This window comes from Coccinella septempunctata, chromosome 3 (assembly GCF_907165205.1).
Source record: "Coccinella septempunctata chromosome 3, icCocSept1.1, whole genome shotgun sequence".
Classification (NCBI taxonomy): domain Eukaryota; kingdom Metazoa; phylum Arthropoda; class Insecta; order Coleoptera; family Coccinellidae; genus Coccinella; species Coccinella septempunctata.
Genome location: NC_058191.1, coordinates 14,947,655 through 14,970,422, shown reverse-complemented (window position 1 = coordinate 14,970,422; position 22,768 = coordinate 14,947,655). Strand labels below are relative to the sequence as shown.

The 22,768-nt window shown below is 39.2% G+C and overlaps 1 protein-coding gene across 1 annotated transcript; it reads right to left on the bottom strand.

Annotated features, from left to right (window-relative positions):
• Window positions 1-13,216: 13,216 nt before the first annotated feature.
• LOC123310265 lies at window positions 13,217-21,707 on the bottom strand. Its single transcript, XM_044893734.1, has 2 exons — window positions 21,665-21,707; window positions 13,217-13,602 (listed from the first exon to the last, which is right to left on the bottom strand). Exons 1-2 carry the CDS (start codon window positions 21,705-21,707, stop codon window positions 13,217-13,219), a joined length of 429 nt encoding a protein of 142 aa, XP_044749669.1.
• Window positions 21,708-22,768: the final 1,061 nt, after the last annotated feature.

Genomic DNA, 22,768 nt, shown 5'->3' with positions numbered 1-22,768 from the left:
GTAATTTTTGAAAGATCCTCAGTTTGAACTTTTTGTATATAACTGGCTTGGGAAAAAATTGTTGGGCAGTGAAAATAGCAGAAGATTCGAAGTTGATATTATTGCAGTTTTAGGTCGAACTGAACTGTAAAAGTACAAATCTGAGTCAGCTGATGACTGAAGTTAGGTACATATACTGCATTCACATTTATTTTAGCAGTCGGTTGGCCATGAAATAATTTTCTCAAGTTTTTGTGACTAGAACGGTGTAAGGTGGCACTAATATCAATTTTTATTACGAAAATGCCGAAAGTGATTGAAAAAAGAGACAGGATTTCAGGAAGTGCTATTTAAAATTCAGGTCCGCTCATTCAAATAGTTATACCCTGATATTCTGAACCCACAAGGTCTATGTCTCTAGCCCCCCCAAATTAGAGTTTTTAAATTTTTTGGACACTAAAGTTTTGTACTTGTTTTGTACCGAAATGTACCGTTGGAAAAAAGTTTTGTACCCCTAATTTAAATGATGAAAATACGGTTTTTAGTTTGGGGAGGTCGTAGACATGCTCATCCCCCACTTCCGAATTTGCAAATTTTTTTATCTCAAAGTTTTGTACTAGTTTTGTACCGAAATGTACCGTCAAGAAACAGTTTTGTACCCTAAGTTTAAGGGGTCTTAGGAGGGTTTCAAATTGGGGGGGCTGGAGACATGTTTTCGAAATAATGATATTTCGGTTTCCGAAATAAGCTAAAACATGTGTACTAGTTTTGTACCGAAATGTACCGTCACAAAAACGCCACAATTCTCTATCCCGGGGGTGTACCTGTGCTCCATATAAAGTATTGAGGCTTCAGGGGTGTTTTTTTTCACACCAAGGAATATGGGATATGGGATATTGGTTTTGTACTTTTTCGATACTGAAATGTACCTTCGATAAAAGATTTTGTAGCCCCAAATAGAATGAGTGAATTATCATTTTCAACAAGGGGCTATAGGCAAGTACACCCCACCTTTGAAAAAGCAAATTTTCTCTATGTAAAAATTTCGTACTGGTTTTGTATCGGCAATAAAAGTTTTGTACTCTGAGATTTGGGGGTGTTAGGAGAATTCCAGGGATGGAGACATCTTTTCGAAGTAATAAGATTTTGGTTTTCGAAACAAACTGAAACATGTGTACTAGTTTGGTACCGATATGTACCGTTGTAAAAACGAAATTTATTGTGAGACTAATTCAAATTTTTTCTCAACATCCTCTGTCCCTAGATTTATCTCCCTTCTGCACACATTATAATTTTCTTCTTGATAAAGTCAAATTTGATTAACCTAATAACAGAAAGAAATACATGGTGACGCGACGTTGAAAAAAGTCATCAATTTTGCACTTGTTTAACGCTAAAGTTCTGTACCGAAATGTACCATTGAAAAAAGTAATTGAAATGACGAAAATACGTATTTCAGTCCGGAGGGAAAGTTCACATACTCACCCCCCCACTATTGAAAATTAAAATTTTTTCTCTTTCGAAGTTTTGTACCGAAATGTACAAAAGCAAAAAGCTTTTATAATTGAAACCTACTCCAGAAATGGTCAAATGACAGAAGGGAAATCTGAAACATTCTGTTGATAAATTGAGTACCCCAATATTGCTGAAGATTATAAATCTTTCGAAAGAACCTATTTACTATTTCGCCATGTGTTAGCGTTTTCTGTTAATCAGAAAGTCTTGAAAGACAAAGAGGTTGTGAGTTTACTAAAGAAGAGCATACCATAGTATCAACAATGTTGATAGTATGTTGATTGTTCGTGTTTTATCTCTAGTGATTGGAGTCTGTGTAAGAATATGCTACACGATTTTGAAAAAAAAAAGACGTCAATGTGTTTCCATATTATAAGTATTGTAACGTTTTCTTCGCTTAATTAAAACGTCAAACTTATTAAAATTATTACAGTATAGATTCAGCTGTTATCAGAAAATTGAAGATTTTCATTTTTCTCGTAGAATGGCCTATGACCTCTCGATCTTAGAGGAGTAGTCCTTGTTTTGTGAATTCCCAATTTGCTCCATACTTCTTGGAATAACTTCGATTCGAAATTTCGGCCTTGATCACAATGCAGCTCCAGAGGTATTCCAAATCTGCAGAAGAATTCTCTGACCAATTTATCAGCTACCGTACTTGCCTCTTGATTAGAAATACCGTAGGCTTCCACCCATTTCGTGAAATAGTCCATCGCTACCAAAATGTACTTGTTTCCATGGTCTGTTTCGGGAAAGGGGCCAGCGAAGTCGATAGCTACTCGTTCCATGGGAAATCCGACGTTATATTGCTTCATTGGTGCTTTTCCTCTACCATAAGGTCCGTTAGCAGCAGCGCAAACCTTGCATCTTCTACAACAATCTTTAACGTCCCTCTTACAATTTGGCCAATAAAATCGCTGCCTGACTTTTTCCAACGTCTTGGTTATCCCGAAATGTCCACCTGAAGTTCCATTATGTAGTCTGGTCAGAATGTCTGTCACACGGCTCTTTGGCACAATCAACTGAAGTCTCTGCTCAGTTCCATCTTCATTTTCCCAGCAACGTTTCAGAAGACCTCCATCAATCTTCAATGTTTCCCATTGTGCCCAATACGACTTTACATTCTGGCTCAGTCTGGATACCTCTTCCCAAGTAGGTCGTCTACCGCTCTTCTTCCAACTCAGGATTACTTTCAAGTCGTTATCTTCCTCTTGTGCTCTTTGAATTTCTTCAGGTAGCCAGTCGTCTTCGATTACGGTGGTTCGCCTTAAATCGATCTTTTCTTCCAGGCGCGAACAATAGCTGGAATTCTGGGGACACTCAATGGTTTTGAGTGGCGACTCCTTTTATTTTCCCAGCTGTAGCCCTTTCAAATTCTGGGAGATTTTGCTTGAAATGCCTCCTTTTGTTGCAGTTCCAGCACACAGCATCCTTTTTCCTAGCAAGCAATATTCTGCGGACTTTTTCTCTGACAATCTCCTCAACAGATCGATCTGTTTCTTGCTCTTGTCTTACACGAAGGTGTCCTCTATGCGACGCTTGCTTCGCTGCCTCAATTTCCAAAGCCTGGGCTAAGGCATCATCAATGGTTCTAGGGCGTGCTAGTCTCAGGGCTTGTTGTATTTCACTATCCTTTATCCCATCCACGAATGTCTGGATTGATAGGTGTTCCAGGAAGCTATCTGGAGCAGATGGATAAGCCAGCCTGACTAATCTCACCACATCAGCTTCAAACTCTTGGAGATTTTCCCCTGTTTTCTGCACTCGGTTCTTTATTTGTGCATGGTATACTTATTGTAGATGAGCATCACCATATCTCATCTGAAGTTTCGATGTAAGAACTTCGTAACAGGCTTGTTGGCTCTCCGGGATCGTCTGCAGAATGTTGAGTGCTTCTCCTCGTAGAGCTATAATTAATGCCGTGGCTTTTTCGTTGTCGTTCCAATTGTTCGCCAGCGCAGCAGCTTCAAACTGTTTTTGATATGTCGACCAGGGTATTTTTCCATCAAAAGTTGGAGGCTTGATCTTCATTCTACTACCTTCGCCGTCATTTTTCGGTTTCGCTGTGCTGTAGGGTGATGAAGCCAGAATATCTGTTCTGTTTGACATTCTTTTCAAGGAATCTATCAATTTGGCATGATGTTCAATTAATCCTGCCATTTCTTCAAATTTTCCATTAACTTCATCATAAACTTTGTCAAACTTTTTATCAACTTCGCCAAATTTTTCGTTCACTTTATCAAATTTTTCATTTATGGTTTCCAGTTTCTCATCCAATTTATCTGTTAGTTGACTCACCACATCATTACAATTTTCCTTAATCTGGTCCATTTTTTCATTCAATTTACAAGAGTTCTCGTACATTTTCTCATTCAATTTTCGAGAATTTTCTTCCAACTTACAAGAATTCTCGTCCATTTTCTCATTTAATTTTCTCAAAAAGTCCATTACCGCTTGAGTCTCCATCGCGTTCTGCAGTCTTGTGGTCACTGGCATGAACTCCAAATATCCAAAATTATTTATTTAATTCGAGCGATGTTGAACCGCACACTTGACACCAATGTAACGTTTTCTTCGCTTAATTAAAACGTCCAACTTATTAAAATTATTTATTTACACATACATTTATAACTCACAAACTAACTATGACACAACTATTTATTTCCACTCGTATTTATTTCCACTAGTCGCTTACACTTTGAACTATAACTGTACTTGTACTTGCCCACCTGCTCCTCCGCTGGGCTTATATAGGCGCCGGAAACCTTCAGGTACCTTCGCGGTTATTCGAGAATCTCGTGACCGCTCTGGTTCTCGAAAGGTCCGAACGCAAGGGCCGGACTGGTTACAGTATAGATTCAGCTGTTATCAGAAAATTGAAGATTTTCATTTTTCTCGTAGAATGGCCTATGACCTCTCAATCTTAGATTACAAAACTTTCTTTTGACGGTACATTTCGGTACAAAACTTTGAAATGAAAAAAATTGGGGGTGAGCATGTCTACAGTTTCCCCAAACTGAATTCCGTATTTTCCTCATTTTAATAAGGGTACAAAATTTTTTTCAACGGTACATTTCGGTAAAAAATAATACACATGTTTCAGCTTGTTTCGGAAACCGAAATATCATTATTTCGAAATCATGTCTCCAGGCCCCCAATTTGAAACCCTCCTAAGACCCCTTAGTCTTAGGGTACAAAAATTTTTCTTTTGGGTACATTTCCACTCCATCGCTATGCCTTTTCTCACTATTATATTTGAAATATTCTGCTCTACATCTCTATATCATATTTGCAAGTATATTTTCTCAATTTTCTCCAGATCTCTCAATCAACCACGTGCTCAATGTACCTAACTGCTTCAACCTTCACAAAATGCATCGATATTCCATTCTTTTGAAAATCACATCAACTCGAAAACCACTCACATTTTAATTTGTCTGATTTTAGCACCAAGTTCATTACACCTGTTTCACTACATTATATATCTCTAACTTCTCAATTTGTCACTGCAACCTTCTGTTTTTCTGATAGCGAGACAGTTTATGAAATCTTAAACTCTATCACTGTAAACGTTGTGCTTGCATGATGACACTCACATCTATCTCAATTCTTATCAAACACATAATAATTTATCTTGTTACACGATACATGAAATTCACTCAACCTGCTCTCTCTCTCTCAAGTAATACAACGTTGATTTTCTCGTTGAAACATTACTCTCAAATTCTCTCAATAACTTCTCAATAATTGTAAATAGGTTCACTCTGTTTAGATGTTGTATATAATTTTACTTCATGCGAGTGTGTATTTATTATGTGAAGTGTTTGATGTACAATAAAGATTTTATTTTACCATCCCCAACTCAATCATTTGGTAACAGTCCACATTCAAGTAATTGCCAAAAATCTCAACTCCTAGATTTTTGAACAACAATCAAACGTTGAAATTTTCCTTCAGCCTCTGGTTCTAAATATTTTTTATAGACCTCTTTACGAACTTCCTCAAAACTTGTTTTCAAATCTTCTAACCTACCTAAATATCTCTCTGTTACTCTAGAATCTTCTCTCCTATCATTATTATCTTTTCCTAAATTAGTATGAAATTGGAAAAATTCTTCATATAACAATTTTAAACCTTCGAATTTGCTCATTTAACAAACCTTCACCATACGAGCCTAGGACGTACTATTTAACTAGATTTAAATTAGAATTGAAATATAGCTTACATAGCACTTGCACACTTTGTACTCACGCACACCTTTTTTTTACCACACCATCACTGTCATTGTACTTCTCTCCTTGATTTTTTTAAATAAGTTCCGGCTACGTCTGATTTCTCTCTTGATCTTCTGAATGCGTTATTTAATTCATTGATTCATCAGGTAAAAGAAGACATCTAGTGAAAGAATTATTGCAATGATGGAGCAAATTTCACCCATTGCTAAAGTTCCGCTGCCTGCCTTCGTAAACTGTCCTCCAGAGTTGCCTGCTTGTGCTATTATAACCTCTTTCTTCGATTGCGATTTACTCATTTTGGACTTTTTGTCAGGAAAAATGAAATTGAAGACTGTAACTTGTGCTACGTCTATGATTGAATGAATGTTCTACAAAGCGAAATCATTCACCTATGCTTTCAACCTACTTATTAACAATTTGTTGTATCATCAGTATGTGGATACACGAAAGGCAATGGGTAAATTGCCGCGTCTTTTGGGCCTGCGATTTCCCAAGGCGTTAGAGAAGTTGCTCCTTCAGTGTTTTGTACTCCCTTCCGCCGGCGGGTTGATGATGAGATCGCGGACCTCTTTGGCGTATTTTCCGTCAAGTGACTTGGCCACCTCACTCGCAGAACTCACGCCACTCAAGTATTCCGCCGTTTCGAGCGAATCGTCACCGATAAAATCGTGACCAATAAATCAATCAGGATTGCGGTGATGTGTGACGGCAGCAGGAAAGAGTAAAAACATGTTCAAATTGCTTCATCGAAACAAGAGCTACCTGCAGAGTAGCCAGCCAGATGATATTCAGCTAGTGGAATCATTCAACGAAGAACGCTCTCCTAGGTTGACTGAAGTACATCTCCGGAATTCAATCAATGAAGAAATAGAAATAGATGATAACAAAGTAGAAACATCAGATGTTCTTCCTTATCTTCGTGGATTGGAAGCTGACCTATCTCAACGAATAAGTAACGAACGGTGCCTGACCCATGCGATATCGTCAAGCAGTGTTACAACAACATAATACTGGGGTCACTAACAGTAGGCTACTTTCTTTGGAAATCCAAAAGGTGAACATTCAGCGCCTCGGGCAATGAACAGCAAGAGGAAAACGCAGTGAAGATGCAACCATTAAAACGCAGCAGACTGATTAACAAGGACGGTCCTCCAGCAACGAGGAGCAACATATATACGCAGACATGGTAAGAGAATTCATTCAGTGTGTATTCAGAGTATTCATTCATTATTGAATTACATCATACAATTGTGGATTCGATTTGAATCGTAAATCTGAGTTATAATCTGTGATCTGTTAGACATGCCCTGAGAAATAAACACCCTTCGATGAGTCTGCCGCATATTATTCGTCATCCCTCCACTGCATATACGATTGGCCGAAGCTACCCTAGCTGGGTACATCACAATCCATTTGTAGATGCAACGGTCGTTAAATCACTCAAATGGCGCAGTAATGAGATTATATTTATTAAGATATATTTCCAATTAAATTGTGAGTTCATGGATGAATTTCCTCTGTGAAAACTCGTCCTGTGAAACAGGCGGTTACACTTAGTACATATTATCGTAGCCGCTCAACTCTAAGAGGCGATAAGTTTCTTAATTGGAAGAGTCAGTTTTTTCAAAATATTTATTTAAAATTTCAGGCTTCAGGTTCAACAGGCTCCACTAAATCCTAAATATGTCATCGAACACCCTGTATTTCACCGTACCTAAACTTAAAGTAAACTTGAAACCATCCTAGGGAGGCTTAACATTTTTTGTCGTGCTCTATTGCAACGATTCATTATTGAAATCAATGAACCGAAATACCTTTACTGAGGCCCAATACTGAACGGTTTTAATTATTCCGACCAAAAGACGTGAACAGAGGCAAATTCATCATCATTATATTTTCCCACAGTCCATAATAGGAATATGTACCTAAAATTTCCTAAACCTTCTTAACTGGCGTCCTACGCGTTTGAAATTAACGAACTCCACGAACGCCTAAGAAGTACAGAATAATAATAATCGTTTACAAAATATTCATGTTATACTTACCGATTCACTGCAAGATAAGCTCTGAGGAAAATTGGTCTCCATGGTTTTCCTTGACGCTCTGGGATCATTGCGAGAACAAGAATATTGAAAATCTGATTTGATCTGCAGAATTGAAGCGTCATTAGTAATGAAACATTAGAGAGTTCTCAGAAAATTGTTATTCCCGTAAGAAATCTGAATTGCCTTAGATAAGCTCCACGCGGAAAATGTTATCTTAGATAGGCGCTACTTCTACGAATATTTCATTGGCGAATTTTTGGGATTTTTATATTCATGGGAAACGGAGACAAAAGTTTGGACTTCATATTTGAATTGTTTGGGATTATAGCGTGCAGCGTGATATTCTTATTCACTTCATCATTTACCCAACAACTAATATAAAGATTTATTTATTCATTTATTCTGAAACAGGGATAAAAACGGAAAAATTCCCATCACAGATCCACTTATGAACTAAACAATTTTTTTTGTGACACCCTAATTGTAAACCTTTTTTACTACAGCCACACATTGCTTTATATTGTTTTCTGAGATTTAAAGGCTACGGCCTTTTCTCCTTCTGTATTCATAATAATAATAATAATAATAATAATTTTTCTTTATAGCAGGGGGAATCTGCGACAGTGAAAAACACGCGGCTCTATCTCTCGCCCAGAGGAACCCATTTCTAGGGAACACTGTGGGGTTACTCACTCTTCCGAGTTTGCGACCCACTAAACCTAACCTGCTTTTTTGGTTCCGGGCATTTGCCTATAAAGCATTTATCCCTTGATCGGTTAATTTCTTCTTGCATATTGTCGTGCTAGGGTTTTCATGTTCGTCTATTTCGGATATCTCTTCTTAGTAGGTACAGTTTTAATAAGTTTCCGTACTCATTTTAATCTCTCCTCGATTGATCTCGCGGTCTGCTTTTGTAAATTCTCATTCTTCTTCTGTCTTTTTCCGGATCGTAGTCCACTAATCTCCTGAGTTATTCATTTGGATGTTCCTTCGCTGTTTCAACTTTTCAGCTTTCCTCTTCATAAATTCGGTGATGGTTTCCCACTTCAGATATCGATATATCTGTTTGTTTCTGACAAACCAAGGCGAATCTATGGCACATCGTAGTAGCTTGCATTCTGCTGCCTGAATTCTTTGTATATGGCTCTTTGCCGCGAATCCCCAAGCACCTGATCCATAGGTCAGTTGTGGTCTAGCAACGGCTTTGATTATTTTCAATTTTGTCTCATTTGACATGTGGCGCTCTCTACCTATCCGCGGGTAGAGCATATTCATCGCTGCCTTGGTTTTGTCAACGGCTTATTTGATATGGCTTCTCCAAGCTTGACCTTTGTCTAGGGTGATACCTAAATATTTCGCTTCGTCTTCCCACTCGATTTCTTCTTCATCTACTTCTAGATTTGTTGTAGTTCTCAGTTTCCTGTTCCCCAGTAATATTGCTCGGCTCTTTTGTCCGTTGAGCTTTATTTCCCATTTAATACACCAGTCATTTATTTCATCTATAGCTTCTTGTAATTTTCCTTCTATGATTTCTGGCGATGTCGCATTGCGATTCCGGTATCGTCGGCATATAGTGTCAGCATAGTCCTTGGAGATTTTGGGATATCGTGAATATATATGTTATACAGTAACGGCCCAACTACTGACCCTTGAGGCACATCTACTTCCATATATCTGGTTGTGGAGTTTTCTCCTTCCACTTTCACGTAGAATCTTCTGTTCCTCAAATAATTCCTAATCAACTTGCACAGTTTGATTGAATATCAAGCATATCTCATTTTGTAAATCAATCCTTCATGCCATACTCTGTCGAATGCTCTGGCGACATCTAGTAGTACAAGACCTGTTGCTTGTTCATTTTGAAATCCTTCTGTCATGTATTCTGTGAGTCTCAGTAATTGCTGTTCTGTTGAGTGATCCTTTCTGAATCCGAATTGCTCTGCTGAAATGAGATTCAGATTTTCTGTAAGCCTCCTGGCGATTACTTTACTACATTTCCTAGGGCGGACAATAAACTTATCGGCCTGTAGTTTTGGGGGAATTTTTTATCTTTGCCTGGTTTGTTGAACACTATGACTTCTGCAGTTTTCCACTTTTTCGGATAGTGTTCAGTCCTCATTATACCGTTCGCAATATTTGTGAGAGCAGTTATACCTTTTCTAGGTAATTTCTTCAACATCGCATTCGTTATTTTATCACTTCCGGGAGCTTTTCTATTTTTCAAGCTTCTGATTATCACTTTTATTTCAAATGGAGAGGTTGGTTTTTCTATTTTGTCGTCTACTGGTGGTTCGTCCATTTCTTCTTCGTCGTTCCCAACTAGTTCTTCCAGATCATCATTATCGTCATCAGGTCTGTAATTAATTCTCAATTCTCTTTCGATCGAGTCCGCCAGTGCTTCTGCTTTATCGATATTCGTATATGCCATTCCTTTTCTCCGTGGAGAGGTGGTATTTTAGTCTTTTCTCTTCTCAGATATTTTTGCATTTTCCATGCAGAATGATCGATAGTATTTAGTTCTTGAACACTTTTGTTCCATCTATTTGTTCTCATGTCCTTCAGGGCATTTTTTAGAACTTGGCTGTGTCGCTTTAGATTTCTCCTATCAATATCTGTTTTGTTGAGCCTGTATGTTTTTCTTAGTCTCCGATTTTCCCTGATGAGATCTTTGATTTTTCTGGGTGTATCACCGTGTGGATGTATAGGTGCTGGTCTCGTTATTTTCTTTTTGCATTTAGTATATTCTTTTCTAGTTTATCAACTGACCTTTCAAGGTCTTCCGATGTGTTGGTATTTCTGTTACCTCCGATTGTATCAGATGGCTATATTTAGTCCAATCGGTGTATTCTCATGTTTGCATTAGTTCTCTTCTTGGCCCTTTTCCTATTGTTAATTCGATGGGGTTTTGGTTAGAGGTTCCGTCCCACAAGGTCTATCTCGAAAATTCTGTAGTGATATTTTTCATAATTGCGATATCAATTATATCTGGTGATCCATTTCCGAATGCTAGGTACGTTGGTTCTTCAGGTCCAATAGCGATAGCTTCATGTTTTTCAGCGAAATCTTTCAGTTTTCTGCCATTTCTGTTTTCCATCCTGCTGTTACATTCTGGAGATTTGCAATTTAAATCTCCGATGCAGATTTTCGGGTTTGTTCCATCTAGTAAGTTGTTGATCTCTTCTTCCAATGAGTTATTTGGGGGTCTTTCATATGCCGATGTGATTTCGACCCTTTGTCGATTTATTTCAGCAACAATCGTCACCGTTTCTTTTTGTGACTCGTCAGATCTTCCTTAAAAATAGTGTTCCAGATATCGTCTAACCAGTAAGGCAACACCTCCTCCAGTGTTTGCGATTTTTCACATCTATGTATATATCTCATAATTCATGATGTTCAATCGCGTATTCGATTGTATTCTTGTTTCTTGTAGGGCTCTAATATCAGGTTTTTTCTCTGATAATATTACTTTTATCTCGGATTTTCGAGTTCTGGCCCCGTTTATGTTCCGGGAGACTATTTTAAGGGAATTTTTCCTAGTTTTATGTTCCATTATTTCAGTTTACTGAACATTCCTTGGAGTTTTTTCTCCATCTGTCTTTCAATTTTCAACATGATTTTGTTGAAAATTTTTTCAGTAAAAGTGTCTAAATCGTCGGCGGATTCAGAGACTTTTCTGTTTTCTTTTGTTTCGTTGATCGTAGGTTTTGCTTGGGGCATTTTCCGTTGCTCCTTCTTCTGTACTGGTTTAGGCACTTCTTTTTTCTTGTCGTCTACTTTGGAGAGGGTGGGCTTCTTTTTCTCCTGGACTTTTTGAGGAATCGTGCTCTGCCGAGCCGATTTCTGGCCTGTTTTCCTCTTCCTTGTCACTAATTTGAATTCGCTACATCCTTTGTAGCCTGCTAGATGGCCTTCTCCACCGCTCAGAACGCATGTGGCATTTCTCTCCTCACCTCTTCTGGTAAGTTCGCAATCTTTTGTGCAATGATTGCCCAAACATTTAACGCATCTGTATGGGAAAGAGCACTCGTTTTGGGCATGTCCGTACCTTTGGCATCTGAAGCATTGGCTTGGATTTTCTGCCCTTCTTTTTGATTCCACTACAATGCAGAGATTGAAGTGGCGTCTTATTTCGAAAATCTCCTTTCTCTGATTTTTGACCAGGTATAAGGGTATAAACTTTTTGGTTTTATTGGATGTCATTCTGGACACCTCGGCGTCATGGATTCCTTGGACTTTCAGATCATTTTTGATTATATCCATGTCAGCATCTATTGGGAGATGACTTATGACTGCGTGGATCTTTTTCTCTTCCTCCATCTGGTAGGTGAAGTACTCCTTACCAATCTGGTCAAAATGTTCCTGTAGTCGTCCTCAGTCGAGGCTACGATCTTAATTCCGTCTTTTACGACGGTTGCTCTGTTGTAGCTGAATTCCTTCATGTAGAGAGCTTTTGAGATCTCTACCCAATCGGCTGTACCCATCGTCGTGATGGGTGGAATTTTATTTTTTTAGGCAACTCCGTAGCTTTTTTTGCGGTCTCTTCGTCTGAAGATGAACTTTCTTTACGCGCGCGTTCTGGGTTTTTGCAACTTGAATTGCTGAATTTTTCTTCATTTCCGGTTTTGGAGCTACTTCCTGTTTGGATGTTTTTTTGGAGACCGCTACCGGCTTTGCAATTTATGCAAATATGGGGGTTTTCTGTGCCGCAATCTGTTTTGCAATTTCAGCAAAACTAGGAGATTGAGGGGCTTTGCTTTTATTAACTTCCTCTCTCAAGAGGCGTATCTCCCCGACCAACTGAGCCACGGTTTTAGTTAGTTTATTCATTTTAGCCTTCAACTGCCCATTATCTTCTTTGAGCCTTACAAGCTCCTCTGCTTCTCCATCGCTGAAGTCTTCGGTGTCCGTAGCTTCTATGTAGGAGCTCTCATTGTCTGAGACCTGCGACATGGCTTTTTGTCTGTATTAAACTATATGCGGTATTTCTGAATAATAATGAAATATTTGAAATCCTCACTACAATATTACTATTATGCTATGTGGCTAAGTTATATATTTTCTATAATATCAGAAAAATTAATTGACTCACCAGTGATATCCGTGAAATCAACGATATTAATAATCTGGACTCAAGACACTGATTATACTGAATTTGAACGAATTTCTGCTCTATAACACATACACATATTAAAAAATTTGGAAGTTTCATAGACGGAATCAAAAATTCCGTAGCTTCGCTAGTGTACACTTTCACTTCGACTTTCGTTTCCACTTTCACTTTTATAGCACTCTGAAATGCGTCTGAACTGGTCGAGGTCAGGTCAGATCACTCGAAACTAAACTGACTGAATGAATAATAATAATAATTTTTTTTTGCTCCACACTCTAAAGTGGTTGAGTTCGCTATCGCCCAGGCGCACTTGACAAGGAAGACCTCGTGTGTTAATGAGGGTGCAACACTTTTCTGATGATGTTAACAGTTCCCAGAATTACCGCCTTTTGTATCCATAGAATTGCATTCTGGGGCAGGCTCAGTTCTTTCAGATGTTCAGTAGTTTTTCTCGGTATCAGCCCATTGACAGATATTATAAGAGGCATTATGTCGACCTTCCTCAGCTGATAAATATCCCTCATCTCGTACTTTGTTATCTTCTCTCCATAGGCTCTAGCCAGATTGTAGTCCTGAGGCACTGTGAAATCTATTATCAGAGCAGTCTTCGCTACCTTATCCCAGATCACCGTATCAGGCCTGTTGTGCTCGATACTCCTATCTATCTCAATGCTCAGATATACCAATAGATCTTCCTTTGGTTGTTCTCCAATGTCGGCTGAGGAGAATATAGATGGTGTGTGGTGAAATTGTGTAGAATCTGCTTCTACTTCTAATATAATAATAATAATAATAATGATAATAATAATAATAATAATAATAATAATAATAATAATAATAATAATAATAATAATAATAATAATAATAATAATAATAATAATGATGCCGTTGCCAAGATTCTTCACCAAGAATTGGCACTAAAACACCAACTTCTGAGTTCGAAAAAAGTTCCTTATTACAATTACCATCCAGATGCTGTATTGGAAAATGAACATCACAAGCTCTACTGGGATCGCACGGTTCTCACAGACCGGAAAATAACCCACAATAGACCAGACCTCATATTGCTCAATAAGGATGAGGACAGAGCACTATTCATCGATGTGGCGATTCCAAATAATAACAATCTTCTAGATAGGCACACTGAAAAAATTTCAAAGTACAGAGATCTCGAGGAACAAACCAGGAGACAGTGGAAGCTGAAAGATATCAAGACCATCCCTATTGTCATATCATCTACAGGCCTGATACCGAAGAAACTGCTAGAGAACTTGAGGAAGCTTCAGTTGGACGAAAATATCTATAAAGTCATGCAGAAGGCGGTACTGCTCGGAACGGCGAGAACTGTACGCAAGTACATGGGGAATGCAGAGGAACACCGTCTGCTCCGACAGGAAGTGCGGGTGGAGCAGAAATCCAACCTACAGCAGGGAGCCGAGGAGCGACCCGAACCCGACCACCACCACGAGCCCGAAAACCTGGAAAGGGCTCCAACAGAGCTTAATCCTTTTGATATCTGAGATATCTGGTATAAGTGAATTTTCCTCTGGAGAGGAGTGTGAAAGCCGCAAGGCTAAAGTCATAATAATAATAATAAAATCAGCTATCAGAGGACTGCACGACTGGAAAGCACCTGGGACTGATGGATTACAGAACTTCTGGATCAAGAAACTTTGGATCATGCATGACAAATTGACCTCCGCAATAAATGATGTCATTGAAAATCCTGAAAGAATGCCAGTATTCCTTACACATGGCACAACATACTTGTTACCTAAAGACCAAAGGAATACAGAAGACCCATCCAAGTACCGACCAATCACATGTCTTCCAACGATGAACAAATTAATCACATCGTGCATTTCAAACCGAATTCACAACCATTGAAGGAATAACATAATCGCCATGCAACAGAAAGGATGCACCAAAGACAGCTGAGGGTGCAAAGAACAACTAATAATAGATTCAGTTATCTGCAATCAAGCGTTCTCTAAGCGAAGGAATCTTTACGCTGCGTACATAGACTACAAAAAAGCATTCGATTCTATACCTCACGAATGGCTCTTGACGATCTTGAAGATTTACAAGGTGGATCCCAATATTGTTAAGTTCCTGAAAAACGCCATGCCAACCTGGCGTACTAGTCTTCAAATGAAAGCAGCAGATTGCTCCATTACAACAGGACCTATTCCAATAAGACTCGGAATTTTCCAAGGAGACTCGCTGAGCCCTCTGTGGTTCTGCATGGCCCTGAATCCCTTGTCTCATAGATTGAATTCTACGGACTACGGATTTTCCATCAAGAGCGTCAGTAGAACTATGATGAAACTGAATCATCTCCTTTACATGGACGACTTGAAACTCTTCGCATCTACCAAAAAACATCAAAATGAAGTTTGGACTAGAAAAATGTCGACTGCTCAACATAACGAGAGGGAAAATAGAAGATGGTACGTTCAAAATCAAAGAAGGTGCAGAAATTGAAGAATTAAAGGAAGGAGACACATACAAGTATCTAGGCATAAAACAGGCAAGAAAAATCAATCAGACCCAGATGAAGAAAGAATTAACGGAGGAGTTCACCCGAAGATTGAGGAGGATAATGAGAACTGGTCTTAACAGCAAGAATCTGATAAAAGCGATCAACACCTATGCTTGCTCGGCGCTGAGCTATTCATTTGGTATTATCTCTTGGACGACCACCGATTTAGCAGCTTTACAGAGAAAAATAAGGACGATGCTGACTAAACACAATAAACATCACCCCAAAAGCTCAATAGAACGGACAGAGCTGCCACGACATCTTGGGGGTAGAGGAATTGTTGATTTGTCCAACCGTATGTCCCAGGAAATTGAAGGACTTAAAAAATATTTCTTGAGCAAGGCAGCTTCGTCAGAACTCCATCGAGTAGTTTGTGTTGCTGATAGTTCTACACCATTAAAGCTACAACAGGATCACTTGGAAACCGTCGAACACTCTGCAGAAAGTAAAATGCAGAAACTGATTGGCAAACCTTTGCATGGGAGCCACCAGAACGAGGTCAACCATGATTACGTCGACATATCTGCGTCGAACTACTGGTTGACTTCCGGAAGGTTGTTTCCTTAGACAGAGGGCTTCATGCTCGCCATCCAGGATCAGGTGATTCCAACAAGAAATTACATGAAGTACATCGCCAAGGATGCCTCAGTGGCGGACGATAGCTGTCGTTATGGCTGTGCAACACATGAAACTATCCAGCACATCACCGGGGGATGTCAGAAGTTCGCGGGCACGGAGTACAAAAATAGACATGATTCTGTTGCCAAGATTCTTCACCAAGAATTGGCACTAAAACACCAACTTCTAACTACGAAAAAGGTTCCTTATTACAATTAAGATCCGGATGCTGTGCTGGAAAACGAACATCACATGCTCTACTGGGATCGCACGGTTCTCACAGACCGAAAAATAACCCACAATAGACCAGACCTCATATTGCTCAATAAGGATGAGGACAGAGCACTATTCATCGACGTGGCAATTCCAAATAATAACAATCTTCTAGATAGGCACACTGAAAAAATTTCAAAATACAGAGATCTCGAGGAACAGACCAGAAGACAGTGGAAGCTGAAAGATATGAAGACCATCCCTATTGTCATTTCATCTACAGGCCTGATACCGAAGAAACTACTAGAGAACTTGAGGAAACTTCAGTTGGACGAAAATATCTATAGAGTCATGCAGAAGGCGGTACTGCTCGGAACGGCGAGAACTGTACGCAAGTACATGGGGAATGCAGAGGAACACCGTCTGCTCCGACAGGAAGTGCGGGTGGAGCAGGAATCCAAACTACAGCAGGGAGGCGAGGAGCGACCCGGACCCGACCACCACCACGAGCCCGAAAACCTGGAAAGGGCTCCAACAGAGCTTAATCCTTTTGATATCTGAGATATCTGGGATAAGTGAATTTTCCTCTGGAGAGGAGTGTAAAAGTCGCAAGGCTAAAGTCATAATATACCTCACGAATGGCTCTTGACGATCTTGAAGATTTACAAGGTGGATCCCAATATTGTTAAGTTCCTGAAAAACGCCATGTCAACCTGGCGTACTAGTCTTCAAATGAAAGCAGCAGATTGCTCCATTACAACAGGACCTATTCCATTAAGACGCGGAATTTTTCAAGGAGACTCGCTGAGCCCTCTGTGGTTCTGCATGGCCCTGAATCCCTTGTCTCATAGATTGAATTCTACGGACTACGGATTTTCCATCAAGAGCGGCAGTAGAACTATGATGAAACTGAATCATCTCCTTTACAGGAGACATCAAAATGAAGTTTGGACTAAAAAAATGTCGACTGCTTAACATAACGAGAGGGAAAATAGAAGATGGTACGTTCAAACTCAAGGAAGGTGCAGAAATTGAAGCATTAAAGAAAGGAGACAGATACAAGTATCTGGGCATAAAACAGGCAAGAAAAATCAATCAGACCCAGATGAAGAAAGAATTAACGGAGGAGTTCACCCGAAGATTGAGGAGGATAATGAGAACTGGTCTTAACAGCAAGAATCTGATAAAAGCGATTAACGCCTACGCTTGCTCGGCGCTGAGCTATTCATTTGGTATTATCTCTTGGACGACCACCGATTCAACAGCTTTACAGAGAAAAATAAGGACGATGCTGACTAAACACAATAAACATCACCCCAAAAGCTCAATAGAACGGACAGAGCTGCCACGACATCTTGGGGGTAGAGGAATTGTTGATTTGTCCAACCGTATGTCCCAGGAAATTGAAGGACTTCGAAAATATTTCCTGAGCAAGGCTGCTTCGTCAGAACTCCATCGAGTAGTTTGTGTTGCTGATAGTTCTACTCCATTAAAGCTACAACAGGATCACTTGGATACCGTCGAACACTCTGCAGAAAGTAAAATGCAGAAACTGATTGGCAAACCTTTGCATGGGAGCCACCAGAACGAGGTCAACCATGATTACGTCGACATATCTGCGTCGAACTACTGGTTGACTTCCGGAAGGTTGTTTTCTGAGACAGAGGGCTTCATGCTCGCCATCCAGGATCAGGTGATTCCAACAAGAAATTACATGAAGTACATCGCCAAGGATGCCTCAGTGGCGGACGATAGCTGTCGTTATGGCTGTGCAACACATGAAACTATCCAGCACATCACTGGGGGATGTCAGAAGTTCGCGGGCACGGAGTACAAAAATAGACATGATTCTGTTGCCAAGATTCTTCACCAAGAATTGGCACTAAAACACCAACTTCTAACTACGAAAAAGGTTCCTTATTACAATTACCATCCGGATGCTGTGCTGGAAAACGAACATCACAAGCTCTACTGGGATCGCACGGTTCTCACAGACCGAAAAATAACCCACAATATACCAGATCTCATATTGCTCCATAAGGATGAGGACAGAGCACTATTCATCGACGTGGCAATTCCAAATAATAACAATCTTCTAGATAGGCACACTGAAAAAATTTCAAAATACAGAGATCTCGAGGAACAGACCAGAAGACAGTGGAAGCTGAAAGATATCAAAACCATCCCTATCGTCATTTCATCTACAGGCCTGATACCGAAGAAACTACTAGAGAACTTGAGGAAACTTCAGTTGGACGAAAATATCTATAGAGTCATGCAGAAGGCGGTACTGCTCGGAACGGCGAGAACTGTACGCAAGTACATGGGGAATGCAGAGGAACACCGTCTGCTCCGACAGGAAGTGCGGGTGGAGCAGGAATCCGACCTACAGCAGGGAGGCGAGGAGCGACCCGGACCCGACCACCACCACGAGCCCGAAAACCTGGAAAGGGCTCCAACGGAGCTTAATCCTTTTGATATCTGAGATATCTGGGATAAGTGAATTTTCCTCTGGAGAGGAGTGTGAAAGCCGCAAGGCTAAAGTCATAATAATAAATTTATTTGATCCATTAAGACACTAGATACACTTAAGAAACTAAGGAGTCGTACAAATATTCATCTATAGAGTAAAAACCTTTTTTTACAAGAAGGTTCTTAATTACATTCTTGAACAGTTTAGAATTTAATTTTTTTACAGAGGCTGGTAGATGATTGTACAATTTCATGCTTGTATATGAAGGACTGCATTCAAATCTGTGTGTTCTATGCTTCGGAAATGAAAACGTCTTAGAGTTCCTCGTCTCATACTTATGATGATCTGACAATTTTAACCATTTATTTTCATTTTCTTTAGCATAGAGCAAACATTTAAAAATATATATACAAGGCAACGTCAAAATTTTGTTCGCAACAAAAACTGGCCTACAAGAGTTCAGTGGATGGAGCTGGAATATGGAACGAATAATACGCTTTTGTGCTATGAACACTCTGGAAATATCAGAGCAACTTCCCCATAGCAAGATGTTATAAGATAAGTGGCTATATACAAGGCTATAATATACACTCAAAAGACAGTCCAAAGGCAAAACATTTTTGATTCTGTTGATCGCAAAGAAAGAGCTGTTCAGTTTCTTACATAGTACATCGATGTGGGCCGTCCACCTCAAATTTGTATCTACATAGAGACCAAGAAACTTAGTTGTCTCAGATGTCAAGATTGAGTTATCCCCGCAATTTATTCTAAAGGTTGTTAATTCATTATTCTTTAAACAAAAGTTAATGAATACCGTTTTTTCTACATTAACCATTAGGCGGTTTGAGCGACACCAGTTCACAAATTCACGAACAACACGTTCACATAGCCTCAGAAGTTCTTCGACACTGTTGGCAGAAAGAACCACGGAAGTATCATCAGCAAATATAGTTAGCAATAAGCAGGCTAAGTACTCGGGCAAATCATTTATAAAAAGCAAAAACAGAAGTGGTCCCAACACAGAACCCTGCGGGACTCCAAGGCTAATGTGACGGGGTCCAGAAAAATTTTCGCCCATTTTTACCGCCATAGTCCTCCCATCGAGAAAACTGCGCAACCAATCCAGGAATACACCCCTGAAACCCAAATTGTAGCACTTTTCAAGAATGAATTCGAAAGAGAGTGAATCGAAAGCCGAAGAAAGGTCAAAAAATAGACCTGCTACAAATAAGCTCTTGTCTAAACATTCATATACTGATTCGAAAAAATTGACTGCTGCAGACTGTGTCGAATGACCACTTCTGAATCCGTGCTGTGCAGAATCTATAAGATTGAATTTATTGAGATAACACATCATTCTGTTCAATACAATTTTCTCAAACACCTTGGAAAATAAGTATTGATATCGGGCGGTAATTCATTATTTCCTCTGGATCGCCTCTTTTGAATATGGGGATGACTATGGATTTTTCAAGGATTTCTGGAAACTTAGCCGATGTCATAGAAATATTGATAAGATGCGCTAAATGCTCACTTACTACCTGATTCATTGCCTTCAATATTTTTGTGGATACAGAATCGACACCAACGCTCTTTTTTTATTTTTAGGGATCTGATGGTTTCCTCAACTTCTGCTTTTATTACAGGATTGAAAAAGAAATTTTTATCAACCATTGCTGCTAAAGTACAGGATTGTGATAGATTAGCGCCATAACAAGATCTCAATTTAGAATTTGTGATAGAGGAAAAGTGTTCCGCAAAGATTTCAGTCAGCTGATTTGGTTCATCGCACATAACACCACTAAAGTCAATACATATGTCGTTTTGGATATTTGTCCTACTAGTCAAGCCATTTACAATGTTCCACACTGTTTTATTCCTATTTTCGGAACGATCGATTATCGAACTATAAAACTTCAACTTAGAGGCCTTTATCAATCGCCTATGCTGATGTTTGGCAACTTTATAGTTTTGAAAAGTGACTGGTGTACCTAGATTCTTATGAAGCCAATGGAGATTAGACAGATTATATTTACTTTGAACAATCTCAGGCGTCCTCCACCTCCCCACCGATCGATCCGGAGCCAATTTATTCATAGGACAGTACCGCTCAAGAAAATGCTGTATAACACCCAAGAAAGATTCAAAACACATGTCAACGTCATTGTGAAAATAAACTTCATCAAAACTGTGCCCAGATAGAGAAGCTATAAGATTATCAACATTAACTTGGCTCAACTTTCTGAATGAATGTGTTCGGAATGTTTTCCTTTGTTCTGGTCGAAAATTCAATTCTACTAAAATGCTTTTATGGTCACTAATATATGGTTCAAAAACAACAACTTTATAATCCTGTGGATCTACATTTGTAATGATATAATCTACTTTTGAGATACTAGTATGGCCATTGATGTTAGTGAACTCCCTAGTGGCATACCTCGACGTAACCTTCAACTTGAAGCAATCTAGAAGGTCATCCAACATTTTTTAATTTTTACATTAAGTTTTGGAAGAAATCTATGTTAAAATCTCCACACAGGAGAATAAAATCAACAGTATCGATACATGACTGCAATGCATTAAACAATCCAGAGAAGAACAGTTCGATGTTTCCATCACAGGGTCGATACACACTAATAATGCCCAAGCGAGAGCCTTCAACTGAAATTACAGCAGAATATGCCTCTTTTTATTTGTATCTCAGGTGTTTGATACGACGCTTCTTCATTGTGGACTGAAAGTGTGGTGCGCCAGGAAAACATCAGATGCTCGAGCAATGCTTATTTATCTTATGAATTCTGAGGACCTGGATCAGTCACGAATGGGGGACAGAGTCAAAGGCTTTCTGGTAATCGATCCAAGCCATCGATATGTTCTTAAGTATTCTCTTTGCTTGCCTTGTTATCATGTTGTCGATCACCAGTAGTTCCTTACTTCCTCTTCCTCTCTTCTTGCACCCATTTTGTTTCCACGCCATAATGTTGTTAGTTCTCAAAAAAATGTTCATCTTATGGGCAATAGTGGAGGTGAGGATCTTATATGCCGAGGGTAGACAGGTGATCGGTCTTTAATTACTGGGTTGGTTCAGGTCCCCTTTCGTTGGTACTAGGTGCGTGATCCCGTGAGTAAAATATTTCGGGAGAGAGTCTGGTCTCTCAAGTGCTTTACGGATGAGGTTTGCTACTACTGTGTGTTAATGGTAGAAGTTTCCATAAGTAGTTTTGGATACTGTCTACTTCAGGTGATGCCCTGTTCTTCATTCTATTGACAGTTGCTCGCACATCTTCTTCTGTTACTGTTATCACGCCCATTTCCTGCAAGCTTTTGCACCGCTCGGTCTTCACTCTGATCCATGGTGCCTCTCTATTGTGGGTTATTTGCTGCGACCCTACCTCTGACCAGTATTTCCTCATTTCTTCAGGTTTTGGGGGAGTTGCGTTCTTGTTCTTTCGGTCTTCTTGAAGGTCTCTAAAGAATTCCCTTTGATTGCTGTTGAACAAGTTGTTCTGTCGGTATCTTTGAGTTCGTTTGTGATACCGCCTCAATCTATTTCCCAGTGCAGCAATCTTTTGTTTGTATATAAAGATTATATCAATTGTCATCAAAAGTGCAATAACAGATCATTTTAGCATTATTATCAATATAAATGAGCAAGTAAAAAATATTATGAAGGGTGATAGAAATCAAAGTAGACAAATAAAAGTTATCAATCACAAAGAACTAAATGATATTCTGAAGGATGAAAAATGGAACGGAGTTTTTGCCGAAAACAACATTGATTCTTACGACGTGATTTATACCGAACTGATATCCTTTGTTGACAGATCTAGTCACTACACAAATATAAAAATCCACAACAAACTGAATCCATTTTCATGTTCAAAAAGAATTACTGATGAATACAGTTGAATTATTCTGTTTTTATAATCAATGATTATCTTGTGTTTTTCTAATTCATCACATCCTATTACCATATCGTATTCAATCCCCTTCACTACAAGAAATTTTACCAGAATATCTTCTACCTTCAATTATAAA

What these genes read in the sequence shown, in the direction of transcription:
- LOC123310265 (XM_044893734.1), bottom strand. Translation starts at nt 21,707, where the DNA reads ATGGCGTGGAAACAAAATGGGTGCAAGAAGAGAGGAAGAGGAA. An exon ending in CAAGAAGAGAGGAAGAGGAA is followed by an intron (nt 13,603 to 21,664) that starts GTAAGGAACTAC and finishes TATTCTCCTCAG; the next exon opens with CCGACATTGGAGAACAACCA.